General features: G+C 44.3%; 1 protein-coding gene across 1 annotated transcript; it reads right to left on the bottom strand.

The window, feature by feature from the left end:
- Window positions 1-3,851: 3,851 nt before the first annotated feature.
- Window positions 3,852-22,174, bottom strand: LOC143283794 (arylsulfatase B-like). The gene is made up of 7 exons (XM_076590165.1): window positions 21,936-22,174; window positions 20,683-20,862; window positions 19,697-19,937; window positions 15,552-15,818; window positions 13,305-13,452; window positions 5,478-5,640; window positions 3,852-4,152 (listed from the first exon to the last, which is right to left on the bottom strand). Exons 1-7 carry the CDS (start codon window positions 22,172-22,174, stop codon window positions 3,852-3,854), a joined length of 1,539 nt encoding a protein of 512 aa, XP_076446280.1.
- Between the last annotated feature and the right edge of the window lie 3,683 nt (window positions 22,175-25,857).

The following is a 25,857-nucleotide window of genomic DNA, read 5'->3' as shown; positions in this document are numbered from 1 at the left end:
ACACTCACACATTCATACTATTTCTACTCTATCTCACACTTCCATTTACACTCACACATTCACACTATTTCCACTCTCTCTCACACTCGGCTCACTCACTCTTTGCCGAGGCTTTGAGAGAAAGGTGCCTTTTGGCGAAAAGTCCAAGTTGTACTTCTGCATTGATCCGTAACCAACCATACTGAAAAAGGCCAATAACCTTCTCATTAAAACATTTCACCTTCACACATCCACTCTTTCGCACTCAGTCACTCATTCTCTCCCACTCCCTCACCCACTTTCATTCAGAGACTCCCTCACTCATTCTCACCCAGTCACTCTCACTCTCACACACTTACTCACTCGCTCTCACCCTCTTTCATTCTCTTACGTTTTACTCACTCTCACGATCACTTTCATTCAATCTCACGCACTCTCTAACTCTCTTTCGCTCTCTTTCAACTTCACGCACTCGCCCACTCTCACTCTTTATAGTTCGTCTGCAGCTTTGACAAATCAAAGCAAAACTGACCAAGAGTATGATATTTCTACAACAGTACAACAACACGGAGCATTGAAAGCCTCTTTTTCATCATCTTTTTTCCCCCCAACAGAGATAAACACTGACTTTCGCAAGCAAGTGGTCGATCGCTTTGGCTTTGGCTTTGGCTCTGGCCGCTTGAAACTGATATGAGGGACTGGAATGCTAAGTGACCAGCCTGCTGACTCTGAACGACCTATATAAATCTGTGCAGCTCTGTTCTGACGTTATACTTCACCCTGTGCCCAGCTGCAGCAGCTGTTGCCGCCATGAATTTGTTTCACCAGGGGTCGGTTGTCGGCTCCACGTCAACATTTGAAGTGACGGGCGGTTTACCGTGCACACACACACACACGCACACGCACACACACACACACACACACACACACACATATATATGTTGATAGGTGTATGTGCGCGCGTGGTGTGCATGCGGGGGGGGGGGGGGGGGGGGGGTGCGCGGGTGTGTGCATTGTGTGTACGTGTGCACGTGTGTTTTTACAGTTTGGCCAATAGCACAGTGAAAGCAGTATGACAAATGGTTTCTCCACTATAACTGGAATTCTTTTTCAGCTTAGTCTTATGAAGGACAGACTGGGAGGTAAGGATGGGGGCAGTTGGCCTTTGGGTACCATCCTAACACTGACTGCCCTAAAGCCCTCTTGTCCGAGAGAGAGGGGATGTTACTTGGTCAAGACACTCTCCACTATAATCAAATTCTAGACAGCAGTTGCCTCCTCTCCTGTTCTGATGGTCATGTTCCAAAACGACTGACTGTCATATACATACATACATGCACACATACATACATACATCTCTCTCTCTCTCTCTCTCTCTCTCTCTCTCTCTCTATATATATATATATATATGTGTGTGTGTGTGTGTGTGTGTGTGTGTGTGTGTGTGTGTGTGTGTGTGTGTGTGCGTCCACGGTAAACCGCGAGCCATAAAGACTTCGCCTCTTTTTTTTTCTTTTGGGAGTGTGTGTGTGTGTGTGTGTGTGTGTGTGTGTGTGTGTGGTGGAGGGTAGGGGTGGTGGTGGTGGTGGGGGGTTGTTGTTTTGTTTTGTTTTGGTTTGACAAAGCAGTAGGATATTTAGTAAGTCGGTGGCATCCAGTGCAAGGTGAGTCACACGAACCACTCAACACCATCAACTGATCTCGGGAGCAGTGCAGGGTCTTCTCTGGTGTGTGCGCGGCTTCCTGGTGATCTTATCCTGATAAATGATTGTGGACTGCAAGTGATGGACGTGTGATAGAACTCGCCTAGATGTGGGGTTCGAACTTAATGTTGACTTACAGAACACACACACACACACACGCACACACACACACACACACACACACACACACACACACACACACACACACACACACACACACACACACACCTTATTGGGGTGAGAGAAATGGAAGAGAAAGTAGGTGTGGCTGTGGAGGAGGGTGGGAGGAAGAGAAAGAGAATCAATGAGATCCATGAATGGGAGGCAATCGAAATAAATCTCCCTCTGCTTTTGTCATAATCTGGGTTTGTTCCCATTTACTGAAAAGGTGGAAGACCATCTGTCCACAAATCACCGTGACCTCTGTGTATCGTTTTTCTTTCTCTGATTTCCTTATTTTTCCTTGGTTTTATACTTCATTTCTTCCCCCGTTCTTTATTTCTATGATTTCTCATTCATTCTTTCTTTCTCATATATTCTTTCTCCCCTCCCTCTTCTGGTTCCCTCCCTATCTCTCTGTGTGTGTGTGTGTGTGTGTGTGTGTGTGTGTGTGTGTGTTTCTCTTTGTCTGTCTGTCTGTCTGTCTGTCTCTCTCCATCACACACACACACACACACACACACGCGCGCGCGCACGCACGCACGCACGCATACGCATGTACGCACACAAATACTAAAGTATTTGTGCGATTGTGCTTCAGTGTATGTTTATGTTATGTATGTAGGGGGAGAGGGGTGGAGAAGGTGGAGGAGGAGGTGGGGTGGGAATCAGTGAACGGAAGGTTCATCTCATGTCCATGTACTGGTGACCATCGCATGGAACTAAGAATCTCTCTGTGCCACATCATGGGTTAGTTCCCGTGAACTGACAAAAAGCGGACACCCCCCCCCCCCCTCCACCCGTACAAATCATTATGGCCTCTTTTCCTTTTTCTGATTTTCTTTGTCTCTGTCTTTGGGACTATACTTTTCTTCGTCTTCTTCGTACTCCTCGTTCTCTTTGCAATTCTTCTTGATCGTCTTCTTGCTATTATTTGTTGTCAGTACGGTACCAGTACATGCGGTGTGACCACAGCTCAGTATGACATAAACTCTCTCTCTCTCTCTCTCTCTCATTGCGATATGCGATGTTATGCCTTATCGTTTGATGAAATCCATTTATGTTTGCAGGAAGAACGCCAAGAATTACAAAATTCAACACAGAAGTTCCTTTTTTATTTCAAGGCCACACAGTTCCATTCCCATGCAAACTCAGCCAACACGCTGTTGTTGTTTTCCCCCTTCTTTTCATTCTTTGTTTTCCTTCTTCATGTAATCTCTTAAGATCAATCAAAGAGATGGCACAGAAACATCAGCTAAATGAGCACGGCGTCCGATCAGCTGAAAAGCTAACAGAAAACTCCAAACATTTCTTTTTCACATCACATGTAGTCTAGGCAACTTGATCGACGAATTTTCAAACACACATTTATTTCCGGTATTATTGATTTTCTCTTATCAAATAAATCCTGCTTCTCTTTCACAGATTGCCTCACATTTACTTTTGGGGATTATTAGGGGTCAGGGGGCAGTCTAAATAGGCCTACTTTTTTAAAACATGAATACTGACTTTAATAACGAAAGTTGACTGTTGTTCCTCCTCTTTATGGTGTACTCGTTTTGAACGCTCTCGGTTCAATTTTAGACTTTTTTCACGTCCACTACTTTTGACATAAAGATTGACAATTACTTTTTATGGGTTTTAACCAAAAAATCAGCATCTTCTTGTGTTGAATCCCTATGCATAAGGTGCCAGAATCAATTATATATTTAAAACGGTTACTTTGGGGGTGAGGGGATGGACGGGTGTGGGGTCAATGGGGACCAAGGGAGGTCGGGGCAAGGCACATTATATTTATTTCCTTTATTTTCTCCTTATTTCGAGTAACACCTTTTCCTGGTCACTCTGGAAAGTTTTTGGATCGTGGGTTTTCACCCACATGACTGGAAAAAAAACAACAACTGAATTTTATATGGTGTCTCTTGATCATATACCGTGTTATTTCTATTGCATGCTCCTGGCATCATTTCAATTTTTTTCCCCTCCCCACCTTAACTCATCGCATTCTTGCTAACAACCAATCACACGCAAGGCCCCTCCTCTCTTATGTCCGCTGCCTGCCAATGATCCGTAGACGGGTGGATCTACCTCCTCTGCAGTGAAGTCTTCCAGCTTCTGCTTCATCATCTGGAAGATGTCTGGGTTGGCCAGGGCTGCGTCCGGGAACCTGTCTCCTTCCGGCACTCTCTCGTCGGGATTGGTGTCCAGGTTGTACAGGTAGTAGGCCCCGGTGCTGCGGTACCCGGCCTTCCTTGGGTCTTCCTGTTGCCTGGCTGGGGGGCGTGGGTCCAGGTATCTGTAGCCCACTTCACTGGAAAGGTAAAAAAATACGTAAATGGCTTTCGTTGTTGTGTTTCTAGTTCGAAGGTGGTCAAAATACTTGGTGGGGTTTGTGGGGTTGGTGGGTAAGGAGCACTGACTTGAAGTTGTGTGCCTTGTGAATGGAGAGAGTTACCACTCTTAACTATTTGTTAATCATTTCATCTCCATGCCTAAATGATTGTTCATTTCCATTTCTAAATAGGTGTGTTTATCATACACGCACATGCACACGCACGTGCACGCTCTCACGCGTGCACACACACACACGTACACACACACACACACACAACCTCTCACACGCATGCACACACACACGCACGCGCGCGCGCACACACACACACACACACACACACACACACACACACACACACACACACAAACAACACAACAGAACACAACACAGCACACACTCACATCATTTCTTTTCCTGGTGGATACAATCACAGGAAACTCATATTTGCCCATCAACATAGCATTCAGAAATGAATATGAATTTATCACAAGAGGTTCCATTAATTCAGGAATTTTCCGGGTTTGTTTGCTTGTATCTCCTAATTTTCTGCACACAATCTTATTAGGAGGCGTTATAAGCAGCAACGGTTTGAAACGATGTACAACAGAACATGTTTGTTGATTAATCGCACTCCCCCCCCCCCCTCCCAACCCATATCACCCCTCTTACTATCTCCTTCAGTTTCCAGTCATACCAAACGCGCATCGGGGGTTACGTTACAATGCATTTATCTCTTCTGTCTGTTCTACGTGGCATGTTGTAGACCGAACTGTGTCTTCAAACACTGTTTATGTCTGTATTGTATATTTCTTTCTCCCGTTGTTGCTGTGTGTTACGTGTCAAATGAATGATATATGACAGGACTCGGAGCTTCTTTTCTGTGGAACTTTGTGGGTTTATGTCTCTGTACTTCTCAGGACTCGGAGCTTCTTTTCTGTGGAACTTTGTGGGTTTATGTCTCTGTACTTCTCAGGACTCGGAGCTTCTTTTCTGTGGAACTTTGTGGGTTTATGTCTCTGTACTTCTCAGTTGCTTGTGTGCAAAACTGGCGGAAGGAGATGCGCTGAAATTAAGCACAGGCTTGAAATTCTGTGTCTTGTCTCTCTGAGAGCACCGCCATCAATACTTCTTTGTTATTTATCATTTTTCCAACACCTGTTAACTTTCCCATCCTGTTATTATTGCTTGATGTGTCATTAAACACAAAAACGAAGCGTATGGCCTGCATTGTTCTAAACTGCACTAACTGTTCCAACTCATAACTAAGAAACAATAACAGCAACAAGACAATGAAGACTTACTAAGGAGTGGCATTGGCGTAGATGAACTTGAAGTTGGCCGTGCAGTTCTTGAAGCGGATAGCGCCCAGCTTTCTCTCGCTGTCAATGTTGTAGACCATCCAGTGACGGTTAGTGGGTTGTCCGAACTTGATGTAGGGCCAGGCACTCATTCCGTCCATGTCATCTGCATTGAGGAGGAGCAGGAGGAGGAGGTCTGAGTGTTGTCGATAGGATACGGGTCAATGCAATGATGAAGATGATAAGGACGTGGTTTGAGTGTCATCAATATGATGTTGGTCGATGCAATGACAACGGTGATGATGATGTTGAAGAGTAGGAAGGGGAGAAGAAGGAGGAAGCACAGGAGCAGGCTTGAGAGTCATCGATATGATATTGGTCAATGCAATGATGAAGATGATGAGGGAGAGGATTTTGTCATCGATATGATATCGGTCAATGCAATAATAATGAGGAGGGGGGTGGGGGGTGAGGGGGAGCTTGAGTGTTACTGATATGCTGTGGGTTGAGGTCTGTGTTGGAATTGTAATGGTTACTTCAGTCGTTCTCTCTCTCTCTCTCTCTCTCTCTCTCTCTCTCTAGTCGATATAAGGTTTTTGTTTTCTCTTCCTCGACACTGCTGCCAGCAAGTAACAGGTTTATATCTTCAAGAGAAAAAAAGAAAAGAAAAGTTTTTCACTGTTATTCGCTGTTCGTGCTGACAACACGACATCGACTCGCATTGCAGCAAGGTATGCTCGTATAAACTGCCTGTTAGGAAAATTCCCTTCCACCCCTCCATCGTTTCAGAGATAGACTTGATATGTTGCGCTGATGCAAACTTTGACGTACCATTTTGATTCAGGCTGTGTTATTCACGTTCGTGTGTGAAGACTTCCTTATCCCCCCTCACCCTCCCACCGATTATGTTTTTTTAAAACGTGTAGTCCTACTGTATTCAGTTGCGCGACTCTGTACCTATTGGAGTACTGACACTAATTGTCGAATCATTGCTGTCGAGTGCCGTGTGAGATGGGAAAGAAGGATCGTCAGAAGAAAGGCTAGACCGAAAACTACAAAGAAGTCTTCTCCCACACTACCACCTGTCCTATTAGCTGTCCCGTTTACCCCCTCCCTATCAACCGCCACCACCACCTGTCCTATTAGCTGTCCCGTTTACCCCCTCCCTATCAACCGCCACCACCACCTGTCCTATTAGCTGTCCCGTTTACCCCCTCCCTATCTACCGCCACCACCACCTGTCCTATTAGCTGTCCCGTTTACCCCCTCCCTATCAACCGCCACCACCACCTGTCCTATTAGCTGTCCCGTTTACCCCCTCCCTATCAACCGCCACCACCACCTGTCCTATTAGCTGTCCCGTTTACCCCCTCCCTATCTACCACCACCACCACATGTCCTATTAGCTGTCCCGTTTACCCCCTCCCTATCAACCGCCACCACCTCCCAGTCCCCACAACGAGATGCCCAACACGGCGCTGGACCACAGAACTGGAATTGGGAATTTCTATCCTGTGGTGATGGTAATCCTCAAGCGGAAGACAGACAAGAGACGAGACTGTCATGGGGGCAACAGGCGTTTGAAGCAACACATAAAAAGTGAACTTAATTCTTGGTTCACATGCATCAGTCTCTCTGTCATCTACTGTCTCTTCGTTGTTGTTCTGATGCAGTCAAACGATATTGAACGCAACCCTGGTCCTGCGGAAGATGGAAGCTTTGCCAGTGTAGTGACAGCAAATCTTGAACTGCGCTTCTCCCAGATCATGCATAGTCTGCACGCACAAGGGACCAGTTTGAGCAGACAAATGCATGATCACTTCCATAGTCTTGGACATTCACTGAGAAGAATGGAAGAACAGCTGCGACAAATGAAAAGAGATATACGTGACAACAGATCTGACATCAGTGAACTCCAAAAGGACAGCGTCACCGTGCATCAACGCATTGACAAACTGGAACAGAAGCTGGACCGTCTGGAACTCAATTCAAGAGAGAAAAATCTGAAATTCTTCGGTATTTACGAGGCAGATCCCCGGGAAAGGTTAACGGATGTTGATGAAATTGTCGCAACTTTGAATTTTCATTCCTCGAGCCAGAACTGGAAAAACAGCGACATCGAGCACACGCACAGAATCGGACAAAGAGCAAGAAACAATCCGTCACCAAGGCCTCTCATTGTAACCTTCCGCAACGTGGATGATAAAGTAGGAATCCTCAAAGACCAAGAGCTTAGAGGCAACCTCCGACAGTCTGACATCAGAGTCTCCACTGACCTGACACCGCTCCAGCGGGAACGGCTGCAGCAGCTGCGTGACGAAGGAAAGATAGCGTATTACGTGAATGGAAAACTCCATGTTGAAGACAGCCGGTTTGGAGAGAACAACACAAGGTTTGGTTATCACCGCAACTCAACAGAGAACCACAATAACGGCACCCCAGCCAGCCGTCAGGAGAATGCTGACTTCCACAACTCTGTAGGCGACACATACAGAGACCGACTTCTACAGGGACTGGACATGGCAGAGTCGGGACTGAACCCACAGATACAGATTTCCAAATCAAACATTGGAAGATCATCGCAATGTGACGTAGGACCCCAGACAGATGCACCAAGCTCAGAGCAAACGAGGACAGACCGCAGAAGTGGTGCGGGACAATATAACTGTGAACAGAGCTTGGGAGTTCCATACCAGCCAGATGATCGTTTCCTCTGGCATCAAGGTTGGCAGCCCAGTCCACTGCATCACTCTGTACCAGCCATAAGTGACTGCAGCCAGTGGCCACCCTTGTTAAATGCAGTGCACACAGTCACTGGGTCACTACCGTTCACTTCACCTCTACACTACACGTCACACAATGAAACGATCCCATCATCACACTGCCGCAGCATGGAGGACGTCAACTACTGGAGTCCGGTGCACTACATGTCATCGGATGGCAACCCAGAGAGTGAACCACAACCAGCACAGTCACAACAACATGCACAGACAGCTGATACGCAGAGGGTCTCTACACAGACATCTTCTGCAGATGCTCAACTGATAAACCCCACGCTTGCGGACTTTACGGACGTGTCTGGTATGCAGACGTCTTCCAAGCAGATGGCAACAGAGCAGACAACCTCCTCTTTCTCAGCCTCCATGGAGGCAACCTCCGCCAAGGCAGTCAAAATGACGACAGCTTTCAATGTGCCTGTGACTTTTACACAGTCCCCGATGGTACAAGAGACGACCTTAGAGGCAGCCAGTATGCAGACGGGCCTCAACCAAACAGACATTACGCAGACGGGCCTGCACCAGGCGGCCACTATGGAGACGGACCTCGACCAGACAACATCCACGCAGACGGGCCTCCACCAGGCGGCCACTATGGAGACGGACCTCAACCAGACAGTCGTTACACAAGTGGGCATCAATCAGACAGATGTAAGTCAGGAAACCACTACACAAACTACAACCATGCCTGCAACTTCCACACGGGCATTCTCCAGACAAGCAGTCACCACACCTGCAGACAGCATGGAAGCAGCCCCTGTGCAGACATCCACCGTGCCTGCAGACTCTTTCAAAACGGTCACCACACAGGAAAGCACAACACAGGGAACCCCCTTGGCAGAGGAAGCGTTCCCTGACCCGCCCACCGACACCACAGCAGACATGGATGACCACAAAAGACCCAGGACACGTAGTAGGTCACGCCAAACTAGTCTTCTTGACCAGTTTCAACACGTACCTCGTGACAGCACTAAAGACAAAGGATAGGACACTGGCCAACGCCCATACACAAACTTATCTATTTCTGGAAGTAAAATTACGTTCGCTTCCTTCAATGTTGAAAATTTAGTTGCCAGACTTAGTGAATCTGACTTTATAAAGTATGTGAAGTCGTTTGATGTTTTCTGTGCGGTGGAGACATTTACGTCACATTTTGATTCTACCATCCATTTCGATGATTATTGCTGTTTCCATGCACCTGCCGTCAAAATTTCCAGGCGAGGCAGACCTTCAGGAGGCGTGGTTGTACTAGTTAGAAAATCGTTAACGCCTTTCATGTCTCAAATAACCTGCAAAAATGACAATATGATTTGTTTAAAGTTTTCGAAATCTTTATTTGGATGTGACAAAGACATTTTATGTACTTTTGTATATGTGCCTCCTTACAAAAGTCCCTATTACGACACGAAACCGGACTTAAACTGTTCTTTAAATAAGCTTGAGGAATTCCTCATTGATATTCTTCAGAGGGGAGAAGACATGCATTTGTTGGTCATGGGCGATCTAAATGCTCGAATCGGTAATTGGAACCTTGATGGGGATGGTGACGATGAACCTATAGATTTCGCAATTCAGAACACCAGACAGTCTCAAGACAAAGTTACAAACCAGTTTGGCAAGATTCTAATTGATTTTTGTACAGTTTTAAACTGCATCCCTCTAAACGGGTATGCAGTAGGTGATGCATTTGGAAAGTTCACCTTTGTTGCAGACCAAGGGAACAGTGTTATTGATTATGCTCTTATGTCATCTGATTTTTTCTATTCATGCAATCCCCTCTTTAAAGTTGACAGCCGAGTTGAATCCAGTCACATGCCTATCTGTCTCACACTGCCTTGCAAACCACTTACTACATTAGGGAACCAGAAGGACAATTCAAGACCAAACACAAAAATAACTAGTTTAAAATGGACTAACGAAAAGAAGGGAGAATATATCGAAAACATAAACAGTGATCAATCACAAAACATGTTCCAAACTGCTTATGACCAAATAGAAATGTCTATGGAGACAGCCCTTGATACATTTACAAAGGCTGTTCTGCAGGCAGGGGAGTGCATGAGAAAAAGTGTTCGATTCGGTACGCCAGCTCATGTCGGAAATGTGTGGTTTGACAAAGAGTGCCGTCAGAAGAAACGCGAAGCACGGAGAGCCCTACAAATGTACAATAAGTCTGGTCACAATCTGGACAAACGTACATATAAAAATCTTAGGTCACATTACAAGACGTTGACAAAGGAAAAACGTCAAATTCATAAAAAGTCAATCCAGGACAGTCTCCTAAATAATAAGAAAAACAGCAGTAAGTTTTGGGATACGATTCGAAAAGCGCGAAGCACGAAAAAGGCCCAACCCGACATAGAACTAGATGCATGGAAAAAGCATTTTGGAAAAGTTTTCGGAGCAAAGGAAGCAGACGCTCTTCCTCATGACGTAACTGAACAGAACAGGACAGAAGAAAGGGTTGTCCCAGAACTCGATAGTGACATCACAGAAAAAGAAGTACGAGATGCAATTAAAAACATTAAGCTGGGCAAAGCAGCTGGGTTAGATGAAATCTGTGGAGAATTTTTGAAATATGCTGAAGACTCTGTTTCCCCTTTTCTGACAAAATTATTTAACAAACTGTACGATACCGGTTATTTCCCTTTGGGCTGGTGCAAATCAATTATAATTCCACTTTTCAAAAAAGGAGACGAAACCAATCCAGATAACTACAGAGGCATAGCTTTACTTAGTGTGGTAGGGAAGGTATTTACGGCCATTTTGAACAAAAGATTGTGCCACTGGGCTGAAAATGAAAGCAAAATCAGTAAAGAACAGGCAGGTTTCCGTAAAAACTATTCGACAATTGACCATATTTTTACCTTGACCACAATAATAAAAAACAAATTAAACAGTAAAAGAGGAGGAAAGGTATATGCTGCCTTCGTAGACTACCGCAAAGCTTTTGACACTGTTGACCGAAATAAATTGTGGATGACACTAGAAAATGCAAGAGCATCCTCTAAGCTAATTAACATGTTAAAGGCCATGTACAGTTCTGTTAGAGCCTGTGTGAGGTGGGGTGGAAATATGACCGATTTTTTCAATTGTCCCCAAGGGGTTAAACAAGGTTGTCTCCTCAGCCCAATAATCTTTTCACTTCTGATATCTGAAGTTGCAGATTTTGTGAGACAGTGGGGAAGACATGGTATCCAGTTAATACCCGGTTCTGATGAAATTTATTCGTTGTTATTTGCAGATGATATCGTTCTGTTGTCGTCAACTCCGGGTGGGCTGCAAAACCAAATTAATAATTTAGAAAAGTCTTCAAGGGAACTGGGACTTACGGTGAATTTGGATAAAACCAAAATAATGATTTTTAGGAAAGGGGGGTATGCTTCTAACATAGAAAAATGGACATATGGAGGAAACACAATTGAAATAGTAAACAAGTACAAATACTTAGGGTTCACACTCACTACTAAGCTGTCAGAAACTTGTGCTTGTGAGGAATTTGCAAGTAAGGCAAAAAATAAAATACTTGACATTCTAAAAACAATGTGGGCACTTGGCAATCTAAATACAAAGGTATTCTTTCAGCTTTTCGATGCACAAGTAAAACCAATGTTACTGTACGCAGCGGAGATATGGGGTTTAGTTAAAGTAGACGTCATTGAATCGGCGCATTTATTTGCATGCAAAAGATTACTCAGTGTATCAAACAAGACACCAAATTATATGGTATACGGAGAGACCGGTCGATATCCTCTCTTTATTGACTCGACTGTATCATGTGTTCGCTACTGGTTGAAACTGACCAGGATGCCACTTTCACGATTTCCGAAACAGGCTGAATCGATGCTGAAGAATTCTCTAGACAGAAATAACAAGACGTCAGAAAATTGGCTTGGTAAAATTAAAGCATGCTTAGAGATGTGTGGTTTCCCTGATGTATGGATGAACCAGGGTACTGAAAATGAATTCGCCTTCTTAAATTCTCTTAAACAAAAACTGATAGACAAATTTAAAATGGACTGGTTTTCTAAACTTTGTAGTAGTGACAGATTTTCTATTTATCGATCATTTAAAACAGATTTTCATTCAGAACTTTACTTGGACAATATCACTATCAAACGTTTCAGAGATACCTTGATAAGATTGCGACTTGGTCTAAACGAGCTTGGTATAAATAGAAGATTCCAGAACGCGGATGTAAACCGTTTCTGCCCGTTTTGTCCTGGCACCCTGGAAGATGAATACCATTTCATTTTTGTGTGTCCTAAATACGGTCATATCCGTCAGAAATATATTTTAGAGTTTATAAATATCAACGACAATACATTGTTTCCTATTCTACAAACCCCATGTGTTACCTCCCAGAGAAATCTTGCTATGTACACCTATTACGCCTTAAAATTTAGAGACGAATTTACACAATGAATGAATTAGTATAACTATAAACATGATGAGGACGAACATGCTATGTATTTTTCATCCAGTTATCGGCTACTCACGTACAGGACACCTTTTTTTCTTTTTTTTCTTTTTTTTTTTGTGTGTGTGTGTGTGTGTGTGTGTGTGTGTCTTTGTGTGTGAAGAGCGATCGAATTGCCCCATTGTATCCCCCACCCCTTTGTGTATGGGCCGGTGGCCTTCACAATTAAACCTGTGTCAGTGTCTCTCTCTCTCTCTCTCTCTCTCAGATAGCTGACCCAGCTACAGTAGTTCCCTGTCCAAGATGACGACGCCTCCGTAATTCCAGTTTTTCAATATGATCCCATATACTTGACTGCGAAGGCACCAAAGAGAAAATGCGGGGGGACTGGGGGACAGGGGTGGGCGGAAAGTCGGGAGACAGACAGACAGACAGACAGACAGACAGACAGACAGACAGACATTTAGAGATAATGACAATGATAACGGCAGGTCATTCAACAAGACCATCATTAAGGGATTATTGCAATGACCTTACTACATACATACACTAACAAAAATTGTGTTCGGGTGAACCCACCATAGAACTACGTCTTTTGAATGACACACATGAATAGGGCAAGACTGGAAATACCTGGCAGCACAGACAGGTCCCCTCCAGCAGCATCCATCAGGGTGGGCAGGACGTCAGTGATGTGAATCAATCCGTGGTACTCTCCCTTCGAATTACACGGGTTCAGAAACCTTGGGGCTCGGAGCAAGGTTCGAACCCTCGTTCCTCCCTGTTCATGTGCGAACACAGACACAGAGACAGACACAGAGACACAGACGCAGGCACACACCCCTCCCCCACACGCACACAACACACACACACACACACACACACACACACACACACACACACACACACACACACACACACACACACACACACACACACGCACATGTTCCAGTTCAGTTATTTTTTATTTCATTATCCCAAACTTGGAGCACAGACGATTTCAACACAAATACTCACTTATACATCCACAGACACATAGATACAGATAGAAATGGAGATTACACACACACACACACACACACACACACACACACACACACACACACACACACACACACTGCCAATTCACCAAACCATACGCTTTTAACGCTCACTCTCTCAACCTCCCTTTCACCCTACATTATCCACCCACACATTCACTCTCCCCCAGGATTTCAAAGATGCATCTATCATTCACTTGTACAAGCGAAAGGGGAACCGGCAAGCCTGTGATAACCATCGGGGCATTTCCTTGCTCTCCATCGCAGGCTAGATACTTGCCAGGATCCTACTAAACCGCCTCACAGCACACCTTGACCAAGGTCATTTGCCTGAGAGCCAATGTGGATTCCGGAAAGAGCGCGGAACCACCGACATGGTGTTTGCTGCAAGGCAGCTGCAAGAGAAATGTCAGGAGCAAAATGCTGATCTGTTCTCCACCTATGTCGACCTCACTAAGGCCTTCGACACCGTGAGTAGAGAGGGACTGTGGAAGATCATGGCCAAGTACGGATGCCCTCGGAAATTTATTTCCTTGGTCAGCCAATTCCATGAAGGCATGCAGGCTCGAGTCCAGGACAATGGCGAAACATCTGCTCCTTTTGCTGTCACAAATGGTGTCAAGCAAGGCTGCGTCCTGGCTCCAACGCTGTTCAGCCTCATGTTCTCTGCAATGCTTACTGATGCCTTCAGAGATGGCGATGTTGGAATCGGCCTAAAGTACCGAAAAGATGGCAAGCTGTTTAACCTCAGAAGCCTTCAAGCAAAAACGAAGGTCATGACAGACATCATCAGAGACTTTTTGTTTGCTGATGATTGTGCCCTCAACGCTGGATCTGAAGCTGACATGCAACTCAGCACGAGGAAAACTGAAGTTCTCCATCAGCCAGCCCCAGGGAAACCCTACGTTGAGCCCAACATCACAGTCAACGGTCAGAGACTCAGTGCGGTGGAGTGGTTCACATACCTTGGCAGCACACTGTCACGAAATGTGACAATCGACGATGAAGTGAACGTCAGGATTGCAAGAGCAAGCGCAATTTTTGGTAGACTCAATGCAAATGTCTGGAACAGAAGAGGCATTAGTCTTGAGACCAAGCTAAAGGTCTACAGAGCAGTAGTTCTCCCCACACTACTGTACGCCTGCGATACTTGGACAGTGTACCAACGACATGCCAAGAAGCTGAATCACTTCCACACAACATGCCTCAGGAAGCTACTGAACATCAAGTGGCAAGACAGGACCCCAGACACAGAGGTGCTCGCAAAAGCCACCCTTCCCAGCATCTTCACCATCCTGATGAAGTCCCAGCTTCGCTGGGCTGGACACGTGGCGCGCATGCCAGACCATCGGCTGCCCAAAAGGCTCTTCTATGGCGAGCTGCAACAAGGGAAGAGATCACACGGAGGTCAGAAGAAGCGCTTCAGAGATACTCTGAAAGTCTCTCTGAAAGCGTTTGATATCAACCCTGACTCCTGGGAGGAATCTGCAGTGGACCGTGACAAATGGCGCGCTGCTGTGCACAAAGGCGCCAAGTTGTGCGAGGCCAACAGGGCTGCTGCAGCTGTTCAGAAGAGGCAGGCCAGAAAGTCACGGGCAAACAAGCTCCCTGACAATGATATGCCTGTCTTTGTCTGCCCCAACTGTCAGCGAACATTTCGTGCGCAGATTGGACTATTCAGCCATCTGCGCATTCACAGATAGATTCATGAGCATCCTCCCCCCATCCCCCAGCTGGATGACAACGATGGTCATCATCGATCTCGATGGACACACCACCATCCACCCACACATTCACTCTCCCCCCCTCCACACCCCCCTCTCCCCCACTCCCACCTCACCTCGTATACCGACTGCTTGTTTCCTCTCAGTGGGTAGTTACCAGCACCGACATTCACAGCACCTCCGTTATCGCTCGTGACGACGATGATGAAATCGTCGATGACGCCCAAGCTTCTGAGGGTGTCAGTGATGTTGCCGATGCCTTCATCCATGGCCGCCACCATGCCGCAATAAATGCGGCGGTCGTTTGTCACGTTTTCCCCTTTGATCATGACGTATTTGGGCAGATTCTTACAGTTTGTATTATCAATATAACTTTGTGGAACCTGGAGAAATAAATAAAAGAGGATGGGGCGTGAGGGGTGTGGTGGGTGTGGAAGCAGACTCAGACGTTATATTGAAAAGCCATAATCCCGTGAAAACAGAGATAAGGAAGCCACATATTAAGAAGTAAAGGAATGTTTTAACACATAAACCATAACCCATTGAAACATTCTGAAGAAATAAGGTGCAAATCGTTTTACGTAGTTCCATACAAATTCAATGGATAAGCCATTGATAACATTTTTGAAGAAATATATTTTTCTCCGATATTCCTGACAGACATAAGCCTCAGTTGATTCTTTACATTGTGGAATAAGCATATCACATGTGTTTGAATGAGAGAGAGAGAGAGAGAGAGAGAGAGAGAGAGAGAGAGAGAGAGAGAGGTAAGACAAAATAGAAAGAGAGAAAGGAAAGGGAGAAGGACAAAGTGGATGAGGTGGACAGCGAGTCATTACACATGCACGCACACGTTATTTTGTATGCACATGCTCGCTCATGAGCGCATAAATACAAACATACGATCACCCACCCACGCAAGCACACACGTACAAATGCACGCACGCGCACGCACACACGCGCTCAGGCACACACATACGCGCTGACTCACGCACAGATTCACTTTCATGCTGTCCTACGCTGTACTGCATAAAAAGGGTGAATTGAATCAAGCTGACAATTACCGTGGACTTTCTCGGTTGAATATTTGCACAGATTTATATCAAATAAACGGCTTACGATATGGAATGAAGCACGTGTGCCAGAAGTGATATGTAGCTAACAAGCTTGTTTCAGGCATAAACGATGATTCACTGAGCACATACTAACTCACATGACTTTTGTTCAAAGGCAACTATCAAGACACAGAAAACTTTATGTTCCAGATTTTAAGATAATCTTCGAGTCATTAAGGAGACACAGTGTATAGTAAATAGTAAACTTTAAATTGAATCAGAGGCAAATTTCTGACTTCACTGAAAAGTATGTGTGTTGGTGTGTGAACGCGCCAGCACTGGTTTAACACAGGCTTTTCTTTGTCCTCATGGTTTAAAACAGGGTGAAATGTGTTCTCCAGCCTTGTTTTCATTCTAATCAACGAGCTCACCAAAGACGCAAATGTTAACCATCGGCGCGGAATGAAGATATCCTCCAGGTCCGGACGACGGTTGCCTTTCTGTCTGATAATCTGCTTGTTTCTGTCACCTGTGTGTACCAGGCTCGTAACTGACCGTCCCTCAGCCCCTTAGATAACAGCAGATATCAAAAACTTCCAAACGGAAGCTGAGGCATTCAGAGTGAGAAAATGGCGATCCACTCACTGTACCATTCACCGCCAAATACTCACCCACAAACGCTCCTGTCTTAAATCACTTCAACACAATACAAAAATTTAGCATTTTCGTGCTCGCTTGTCTGAATGTAAATGTACAAAATATTCTTCTTCAAGTCACTGATGAACGTTTTGGTAATTCTAAACATCCTGTTCTCCCTTCAACAATCTCTCCATCTGATCTTCCTGATGAATTCTGCGAATTCTTCAATCAGAAAATTTCTGACATTCGCATTGAACTAGACTCCACCAGTCCAGCTCCTGACGGTCACTCAGATACTTTCAATGGCGTCCCATTGACTGCATTTGAATCTGTCTCCGAGAACACAATCCGTCACTTGCTTAGTAGGTACCCCAATAAATGTTGTGGTCTGGATCATCTGCCTGCTGATCTGTTTAAACACACTGTGCTCAAATTGGCTTCTTTCAGTTATCACAAAGATTGTAAACATGTACACTCAGCCACTTTCCGGCATCATCAGTGAATATCGATGTGATTTTCACAAGTTCGCAGAAGACACTCGACTCACAAAATTTTCTTCCCCACGTTCTTTTGCTATCCTGCACAAAAACATAAAGATGTACCTTGTTGCAGTGAAAGAATGGATGCTGACTGACAAACTCAGACTCTATGATGTCAAAACAGAAGCCATGCTTGAAGGCTTTAGGCCTGTGCTTGGTCATGTTTCGGACCATACCTTTACTGTCTGCAATGCTGTTGTCAACTTTCAAAATTCTGTTAGAAACCTAGGTGCATGTTTTGATTCAGTTCTGTCCATGCATGCCCATGTCAATAATTTATGTAAAACTGCAAACTTCCAGCTGAGAAAAATCCGTACCATTCGACCGTATCTGACTGTTGAAGCAATCTGTCAGCTTGTCTGTTCATTGATTCTCAGTCGCATTGACTACTGGAGTTCACTACTCGCTGGTTTGCCTTCTGATCTGATGATCCTGAACAATGCTGCCAGAATCATTTTTGAAAAGTAAAAAAAAAAAAAAAAAATCATGAATGTAAGATTTGTGGAATGGATGGGTGAATGATGAGGAATTAAAAAAAATTGTTGGAATTAAAAAAAAATCATGTTACCCCTCTCTAGCGTCAACTTTATCGATTGCCCATCCAGTACAAAATTTGTACAAAATTGCCACATTAGCATATCGCTACTTTGAAGGTTCTCTCCCATCTTACTTAACTTCTGTCCTTCACATTTACACTCCATGCCGTTCTCCCAGGTCTTCTGGAGAAAAGCTCCCTCGAGTCCCCGAAGTCTCTTCAAAGACATTTGGTCCAAGGGCTTTTCAGTAGTATCAAGCACCTTCTGTCTGGAGTTCTCTTCCTCTGGAACTCTGGCACTCACCAACTCTGTCCTCTTTCAAAGGAAAACTTAAACCCACCTGTTCAAAATGGCCTTTGGATGTGACGAAGCTTAGTCCTTTGTATGTCTCTTCCCAACCTCTACACTCCCCTTGTGTTCCCCTCTATTGGTGTATTTCTGTAGTCTGTGTGCTTGTGGGTTGGTGTATGCTGTGTGTGTGTGTGTGTGTGTGTGTGTGTGTGTGTGTGTGTGTGTGTGTGTGTGGTGTTTTGTGTGCCTTTTTCCTGCGATTATTCACATCTGCAATTTGTAGTATTGTATTGTTGTATATAGATTTTGTTTTTCCATTCTGTGTCCTCATGTACTCTTGTGTGGTACAATGCACCATTGTATATGTATTGTCTCATGTCATGCACTTAGAGCCCATTTCATGGGGAGTTTGCGCCATATGAGTACAATGTATTATTATTACTATTATATTATAATATCACCTGACTCCACACTCAGCTCAGTATTGTGTATGACACTGCAAAGCCTCTGGACTCGTTTGTGAACCTCGAAACTCAAATGTTGCTTGTTTTAGGAATGGTGGCCTTTCTCGCCGAGAATGGTCATATGGTAATAATACGCAACTGTCAATATGTATAAATTCGTTGACATTATTCTCTCTAATCGACTGTCACTGCTTTAAATGACCTCTGTAAGCGTGCTCGGAAGGGTGTAATAGCTTGAATAAGATCACCTTGGTCAAATGGAGACCATTCGTCGAATATATTTTTCAAATTGTTTGACTGTCAGATTCAGCCAGTTCTAATATAAGGAGCATAGGTATGCAGTATGATTAACAACCACGATACCATTGAGAGAATCCTCTTGTCACCCATGAAATATTTTCATATATCAGCCACAGAATTCCAAAGCATTCTGGCTTACGCGTTATGAATTTGGCAGGCATTCTGTTACTATTGTGACTGTGCAGCGTTTTAAAATCCCAGGCACACTCTCCCATAATGCGTTTACTTTTCTGCTTCACTGACATGGGTTATAACTACTCTCCTCTGCAAGCTGTTTTTGCCGTGTGTTAAACAACAATAACAACAAAAAACGACGACGACGACTACCACGATGAACCAAAAGGTTCAGAAACACGCTGATTTCTTTCTCACAACGGTTGTCAAACGAGACTCATCCAAGAGGCGAAACTCGCGTGAGGCCCCTTCCTATCACTTACCATAGCAGGCTTGTGGGGCACCAGATAAGGAACGTACACGAAGACGGGCTCCTCTTTTGTGGTCTCATCGCCAAAGTGCTTCTCCAGCACGTACTGCGTGTGGTTGGAGACCAGATGGGCTGAGTAAGTTCCGTTGGCCGCAAAGTAGATTTCGTTGTTATAGCTCCAGTCATAGAGCCCGTTTGTTGTAAATGTGAAGTGATTGTCCGTGTTGAAAAAAGATCCGAAGTGGGTATCGAACCTGTGCACATTTGAAAGAAAACATTAGGGGTGGAAGTTCATATACGTTCACATGCACGCGCACGCTGTTCATGAGTATGTGATCTATGATGCCAAAGATTTACAAACTGTACTGTAAGTACTGGTACTGACTCGGTTGGGTGTTGGACTTGTGATCCAGTGTTCACCAGTGAACAGGGTTCGAATCCCCATTTCCGCATGGTGTTGTGTCCTTAGGGAAAGGCACTCTACTCCGATCTGCCTCACTCCATCCAGGTGTAAACAGGTTCCTGACGTGGTTGGGGAAGGTTGAAACAGCCGAAGGTGAGGACTGGGGCCCGCCTTCCTATGCCGAGCCACTAGACAGAGTGGACATGATTTCACTGCCCCACTGGTCATAAAAAGTTATGAGACATTTTGTTTTGTTTTCAACGATGATTAGTTAAAAGCAGTCAGGAGTTTGTTAACCCACGTGGTTAGATAAGCGATACATATATATGGTTTTCTCTAAATCCAGACTGATGTGGATGAAACAGTTTGAAACAAACAAACATCAATGATTCAGTTCAACTTTGCTCTGATAATCTATAAATGCTAAATACAGAGAGAGGGGAAAACAGACAGGCAGAGATAAAGAGAAAAAGATAGACAGACAGAGGGACAGAAAAACATGGAGACAGGGAAACCAAAAGATTTACAGGTAGAGACGCATAGACACACAGAAGAGTTTCATGCAATATGTTGATTTCAACGGTTGCCCTTCTCACCCTCTGCCAATGGGAGTGGCGTTATGGTTGCAATGTCCAAGGTGCCACTTTCCCACCATGTGGGTGTGGTACCCAAGATCTTTGAAGTAGCCAGGAAGAATCTTCAGGCTCATGTCCAGGGTATTGTTAGTCACCCTGTTGAACACCCGATTGCTCTGCAAGCCCATCTTGTACGGGTATCTGTCATATTAATTAAGAGGTCAGTCAGTCACTAGATACATCTGCAAAAAGGCCAGTTATATAGACAAGTCAATGGTTTCTCTGTCTCTCTCTCTGTGTATATACACAATACATAAATTCTCTCAGCTCGTTATTTTCGTTTGTTTGCATTTCAGTATTTCTCTCTAAATTTTGTTTATCACCCTGCTAAAGGTTTGCTTTTTATATATGAGTGTGTACAACACGTGCAGCCATATGTAAACAGGATGGTGGCCTTACATTAAAACATTCTGAATTCTGAGTTCTGCATATACATAATACATATACAATGCATATGTAATATACATACATACATACATACATACATACATAGCTCACTCTTCCACAAGAATGATACCACACAAAAAAAGGTGGGAAAATGATAGATCACAAATTGACGAGCAAACGCTATGTTAAACCCAAACTTCGCATGTGTAGGTTAACCAAAGGCGAAAACCAAAGAAGAAAGAAGGCAAGAAAACCATTTCAACATGAAAAGAGAGGAAGAGATAGAGAGAGATGTGGAAGGACAGACGATAAAAAATAAAGTACACACATTCTGGATTTGCAGACACAATGTAGATCGTGATATCGAACTCCAAGCACTGTTCATATAATAGAATTTCAACTCAAGGCGGCGACAAAAAGGACTTAAAACAACAGCAGCAGCACCACCAACAGTTGTAGCAGCAATAGCAGCAGCAGCAGCAAGCAACAACAACAACAGTAGTTACAACAGCACCAACAAAACAAAATGAATGAGTTTCTTGGCTAGGAATAAACGATTTTTGTGCTTAGAATCAGCCCGTAAAATCAGGAGGCTCTGCGAAACGCAAACGCTTTCAGTTTCCAATCTTCACTTGGTAACTGCTGATGATTTAAATTTCTTAAAATATTCAAGCAATGGAAATGCAGACGCATGTGTGCGCGCGCACGTACACACACACACACACACACACACACACACACACACACACACACACACACACACACACCATCACCACTACCAACAAGAACAACATCAACAACAACAGAAGCAGCATCCCAATCGTCACCTGGCCGTCATGAGAGCAGCCCGTGCGGCAGTACACTTGGGCTGATTGTAGAACTGCATCAGTTCCAGACTTTCTGCCCTCAGCTCTTGCAGCCTAGGGGTGGGGATCTGAGCATATTCGCTCCAGCTCACGTCCCCCCAGCCCCAGTCGTCAGCCATGATGAAGAGGATGTGGGGCTTTTTTCCCCAGCACACGGCAACCAGTGCCAGGAACAGCAGGATGGCAGGAACCACTCTCATGGCCGAAGAAGAAGAGTGGATATCAGGTCCTAGTTCATAGATGAAGAACTGGATCAGAGTTCATACAGGAGATTTCCAGGTCAGAGCTGGTACAGGAAGAATTACATCAGAGTTGTGCAGAAAGATTCAGGACAGAATTGATATCGGAAGAATCAGGTGTGTGCATCCACGCCTATTCATCGGAAAACCAATGGCTCTTTATGCGTGGGGGATGGAATTCATAGTACTTATCTCTCCCCCCAAACCCCCCCCCCCCCCCCCCCCAACGGCCGTAAATCTCTGTGAAGCCTGAAACGTGGTGGCTTGCCACGCCTTACCATATGCATGATCGTGTGGCGATGTATCCAGCATACACCACCAGTGGTTGATACCTTATTGTCTCCTCGCATTTCTACTGGATCTTCTCCAGCTGTTGACGATCAACAAATGTGCTGAATATAATATAAAGGAAAGCACACAATGTATACGAAGACAGGGGGGAGGGGAAGAGGGGAGGGGGCAAGGGGGGGGAGGAGGTGGTGCGCAGGGCGGGAGGAAGGGTGGCGGGGGGCAGGGAGTTGAGGACATAAAATGGTAGAGAGAGTCATACAGACAGTAAGACAGACACACAGACGCTGACAGAGACAAAGAGACACATACTGTGAAAGAGATACAAAGATCGGGCACCCAACGGACATCTGCGACCTTTATCATTCAGTTCAATTGAGAAAAAGGAAAAGAATTTAGATCAGATGAAAATGATGTATGTGACAGATTCTGTTTTAGTCAAGACCGGAATTCTGCCAAAGTGTTGAAGCTAATATTCTTTATAATATATCAATGTTTTGTGATCTGCAGAAGTAATATTTTTCCTCTCCTCCATATCTAAGGGCTGCTCATAAAGAACGCGATTTCCCCTTTTTTCCATGTGTGTGTGTGTGTGTGTGTGTGTGTGTGTGTGTGTGTGTGTGTGTGTGTGTGTGTGTGTGTGTGTGTGTGTGTGTGTGTGTGTGTGTGTGTGTGTGTGTGTGAATAGAATAGAATAGAATACTTTTTATTGTCATAAAACATTAAAGTTTTTAAGACACAATGAAACATAAACATGAGCATATTAAGAAGAGAAACATTCATGAACAAATTTCGCCAGCCTTGGCTGTATTTCTTTTAGAAGGATCAATTCACTAGGCTTTGCATTTGGACGACATATATCGATTAGGAATCTGTGTCTGTAAGTATTGTACTTTACACAATTGTCTAAAAGGTGAATCTCATCTTCTAAACTGTTACAAGTATCACAAAGTCTTTGTGCTTTCGGTGTATTTTTATATCTTCCCTGTTCGATTTGTAAGTCATGGGCGCTGAATCGTAACATGGTCAGTGCTTTCCTGTGTTGTATATTTGTTGTATTCTTTAAATACGGTTCAATTTTATAATTTGTCACAGCTTTCTTGTAAAATGTTAATTTAGATGAACTGTCATGTTTCTGTTCCAAAATTTTATATATTCATTTTCAAGCTTCTTAGATACAGCATGCTTTAATCTGTTAACACTAAAAGTGAACTGATTTTTCCAAACATGATCTAATCCAGTGCTAGTTAATACATTTCTTGTGTGTGTGTGTGAGTGTGTGTGTGTGTGAGTGTGTGTGTGCGTGCGTGTGTGCGTGTCTGTGACATTTATTTGCTTATTTGTTCATTTATTATCATTGTTGTCTTTCGATTTTATAATTATTCTGTATTATCGTTATTTTCATTTTACTTTTTTCATATATTTATATTTTTCTTTTCCCCATTTTTCTTGTATTACATTACCTATATGCTTACATTTACTTACATATTTGTTTAACTATTCATTCATTAATTCATTGATGTAGCCATTTATTTGTTTACCCCTTTTCCTTTTTCTCCCCTCAAGGCCTGACAAAGGCGTTGGGTTACGCTGCTGGTCAGGCATCTGCTTAGCTGAAGCGGTGTAGCGTATATGAATCCCAAACGCAGTGACGCCTCCTTGAACTGAACCGAACTGCATGTATTTGTGTGTTTTATCCTTGATAAACATCGCCTAAATGCTTTAAATACGAAGTATTGCTTCTTCTTCTTCGTAGTATTAGATATAACACATTGATTCTTATGCATAAAATTGTTCACAGCGCATGCCTACAATATTCAAAATCATCATTTTTTTTCAGTTCCAACGTAAATCAGATAGGGCTATTGTCTCTTAGCCTAAGGTTGATTTATTTAAGATGAGCCTCTTAATTAATGAAAGCATAGAATGGATCATGCTTCCAAAAACATGTCGTCAGATTCCTGTTATATTATCTTACTTCAAGTCAAAAATGAAAATATTTCTATTCGATACATTTGATTAACCTACTCGCGGTCTTTTGCAAATGCTTGCTTATAATCAGTCCACTTGATGCCATGCCATGATGAATGGAAAATTGAATGTATGTGCGATGGTGCTTGCTAACGTACAAATGTAAGTGCGTGCGTGCGTGTGTGTGTGCTGCTCTCCCCACATGGGGCGGGGGAAGTAAAAGGATCCCCAAACAAAGCCTGCCCTTCACAGTGCCTGACACGCTGCATGAGGAGAGCTGACTGCTGGTCCGATCATTGCCTGATCAGGAGTAAGATGAACATTACACTTGCCCTGAACAACAAATCGGCCAGAGACGAGCCCCTGAGAAGGCTGAGCATTGCTCGCCTGTGTACCAGCAGAAACATTCTGCAAGAAAGGATCAAGGAATGTCTGTCGAAAATCGACTTCACCGGAAAAGATATTGGCGAGGAATGGAAAGCCTTCACAGAATCCCTGTACAACGCTGCAAATGACATCCTGGGCTTTGTTGAACGCAAACATAAAGACTATTTTGATCAAATCGACCCAGAGATCAACAAGCTCTGGACATGCTCCACAAGACCCACAGAGGTCACCTCAGCGACAAGATTTGCGAGAAGAAGGAACAGAAGTACCAGCAAGCCAGGCAGCTCATTCAGCAGAAGCTTCAGCAGATGAAGAACGATTGGTGGGAAAAGAAAGCAGAAAGATGTTTCACGAGGGCCTTAGCACCCTCTATGAACCAAAGACTACTTAGTCAACACCCATTCGTGCTTCTAACCAGACCACACTGCTGACAGATAAGACTGGCATCTTTGTTCGTTGGGCTGAGCGCTTCAATGCTGTCTTGAAAAGAGACTCGAGAATATCTGAAGAAGCAATCACAGCACTCCCCCCAGCGGCCAGTGAAGAAGACTCTGGCAGATCCATCCCCTAGTGCAGAGAATGCGAAGGCTCTGAAGCAGACCACGTCCGGGAAAACACCAAGAGCAGATGAAATTCCAGCTGACATCTAAAAGAGTGGAAGCCAGGTACTCCTTGAAAAGCTGACCACTTCCAGTCCATATGGGAAAAGGGAGAAGAGCCCCAAGACTTCAAAGACGACTCTTTTTGTACACATCTACAAGAGAAAGAGTGATAAAGCGTCCTGTGACGATCATCGTGGGGTTTCCCTCTTGTGCATTGCATCGCAGGTAATATTTGTGCCAAGACAATCTTAAACAGACTCATCACAAACAACAGACTCCATCGTCCCTGAAGCACAGTGCGGGTTTCGCGCAAGTACTGGAACAACCGACATAGTGATTGCTGTTCGCCAGCTACAGGTGAAGTGTCGAGAGCAAAATCAGGAGCCCCACATGGTG

This window comes from Babylonia areolata, chromosome 7 (assembly GCF_041734735.1).
Source record: "Babylonia areolata isolate BAREFJ2019XMU chromosome 7, ASM4173473v1, whole genome shotgun sequence".
Taxonomy (NCBI): Eukaryota; Metazoa; Mollusca; class Gastropoda; order Neogastropoda; family Buccinidae; genus Babylonia; species Babylonia areolata.
Note: the sequence above shows the minus strand (reverse complement) of the source record. Positions and strands in the feature narration are given on the sequence as shown.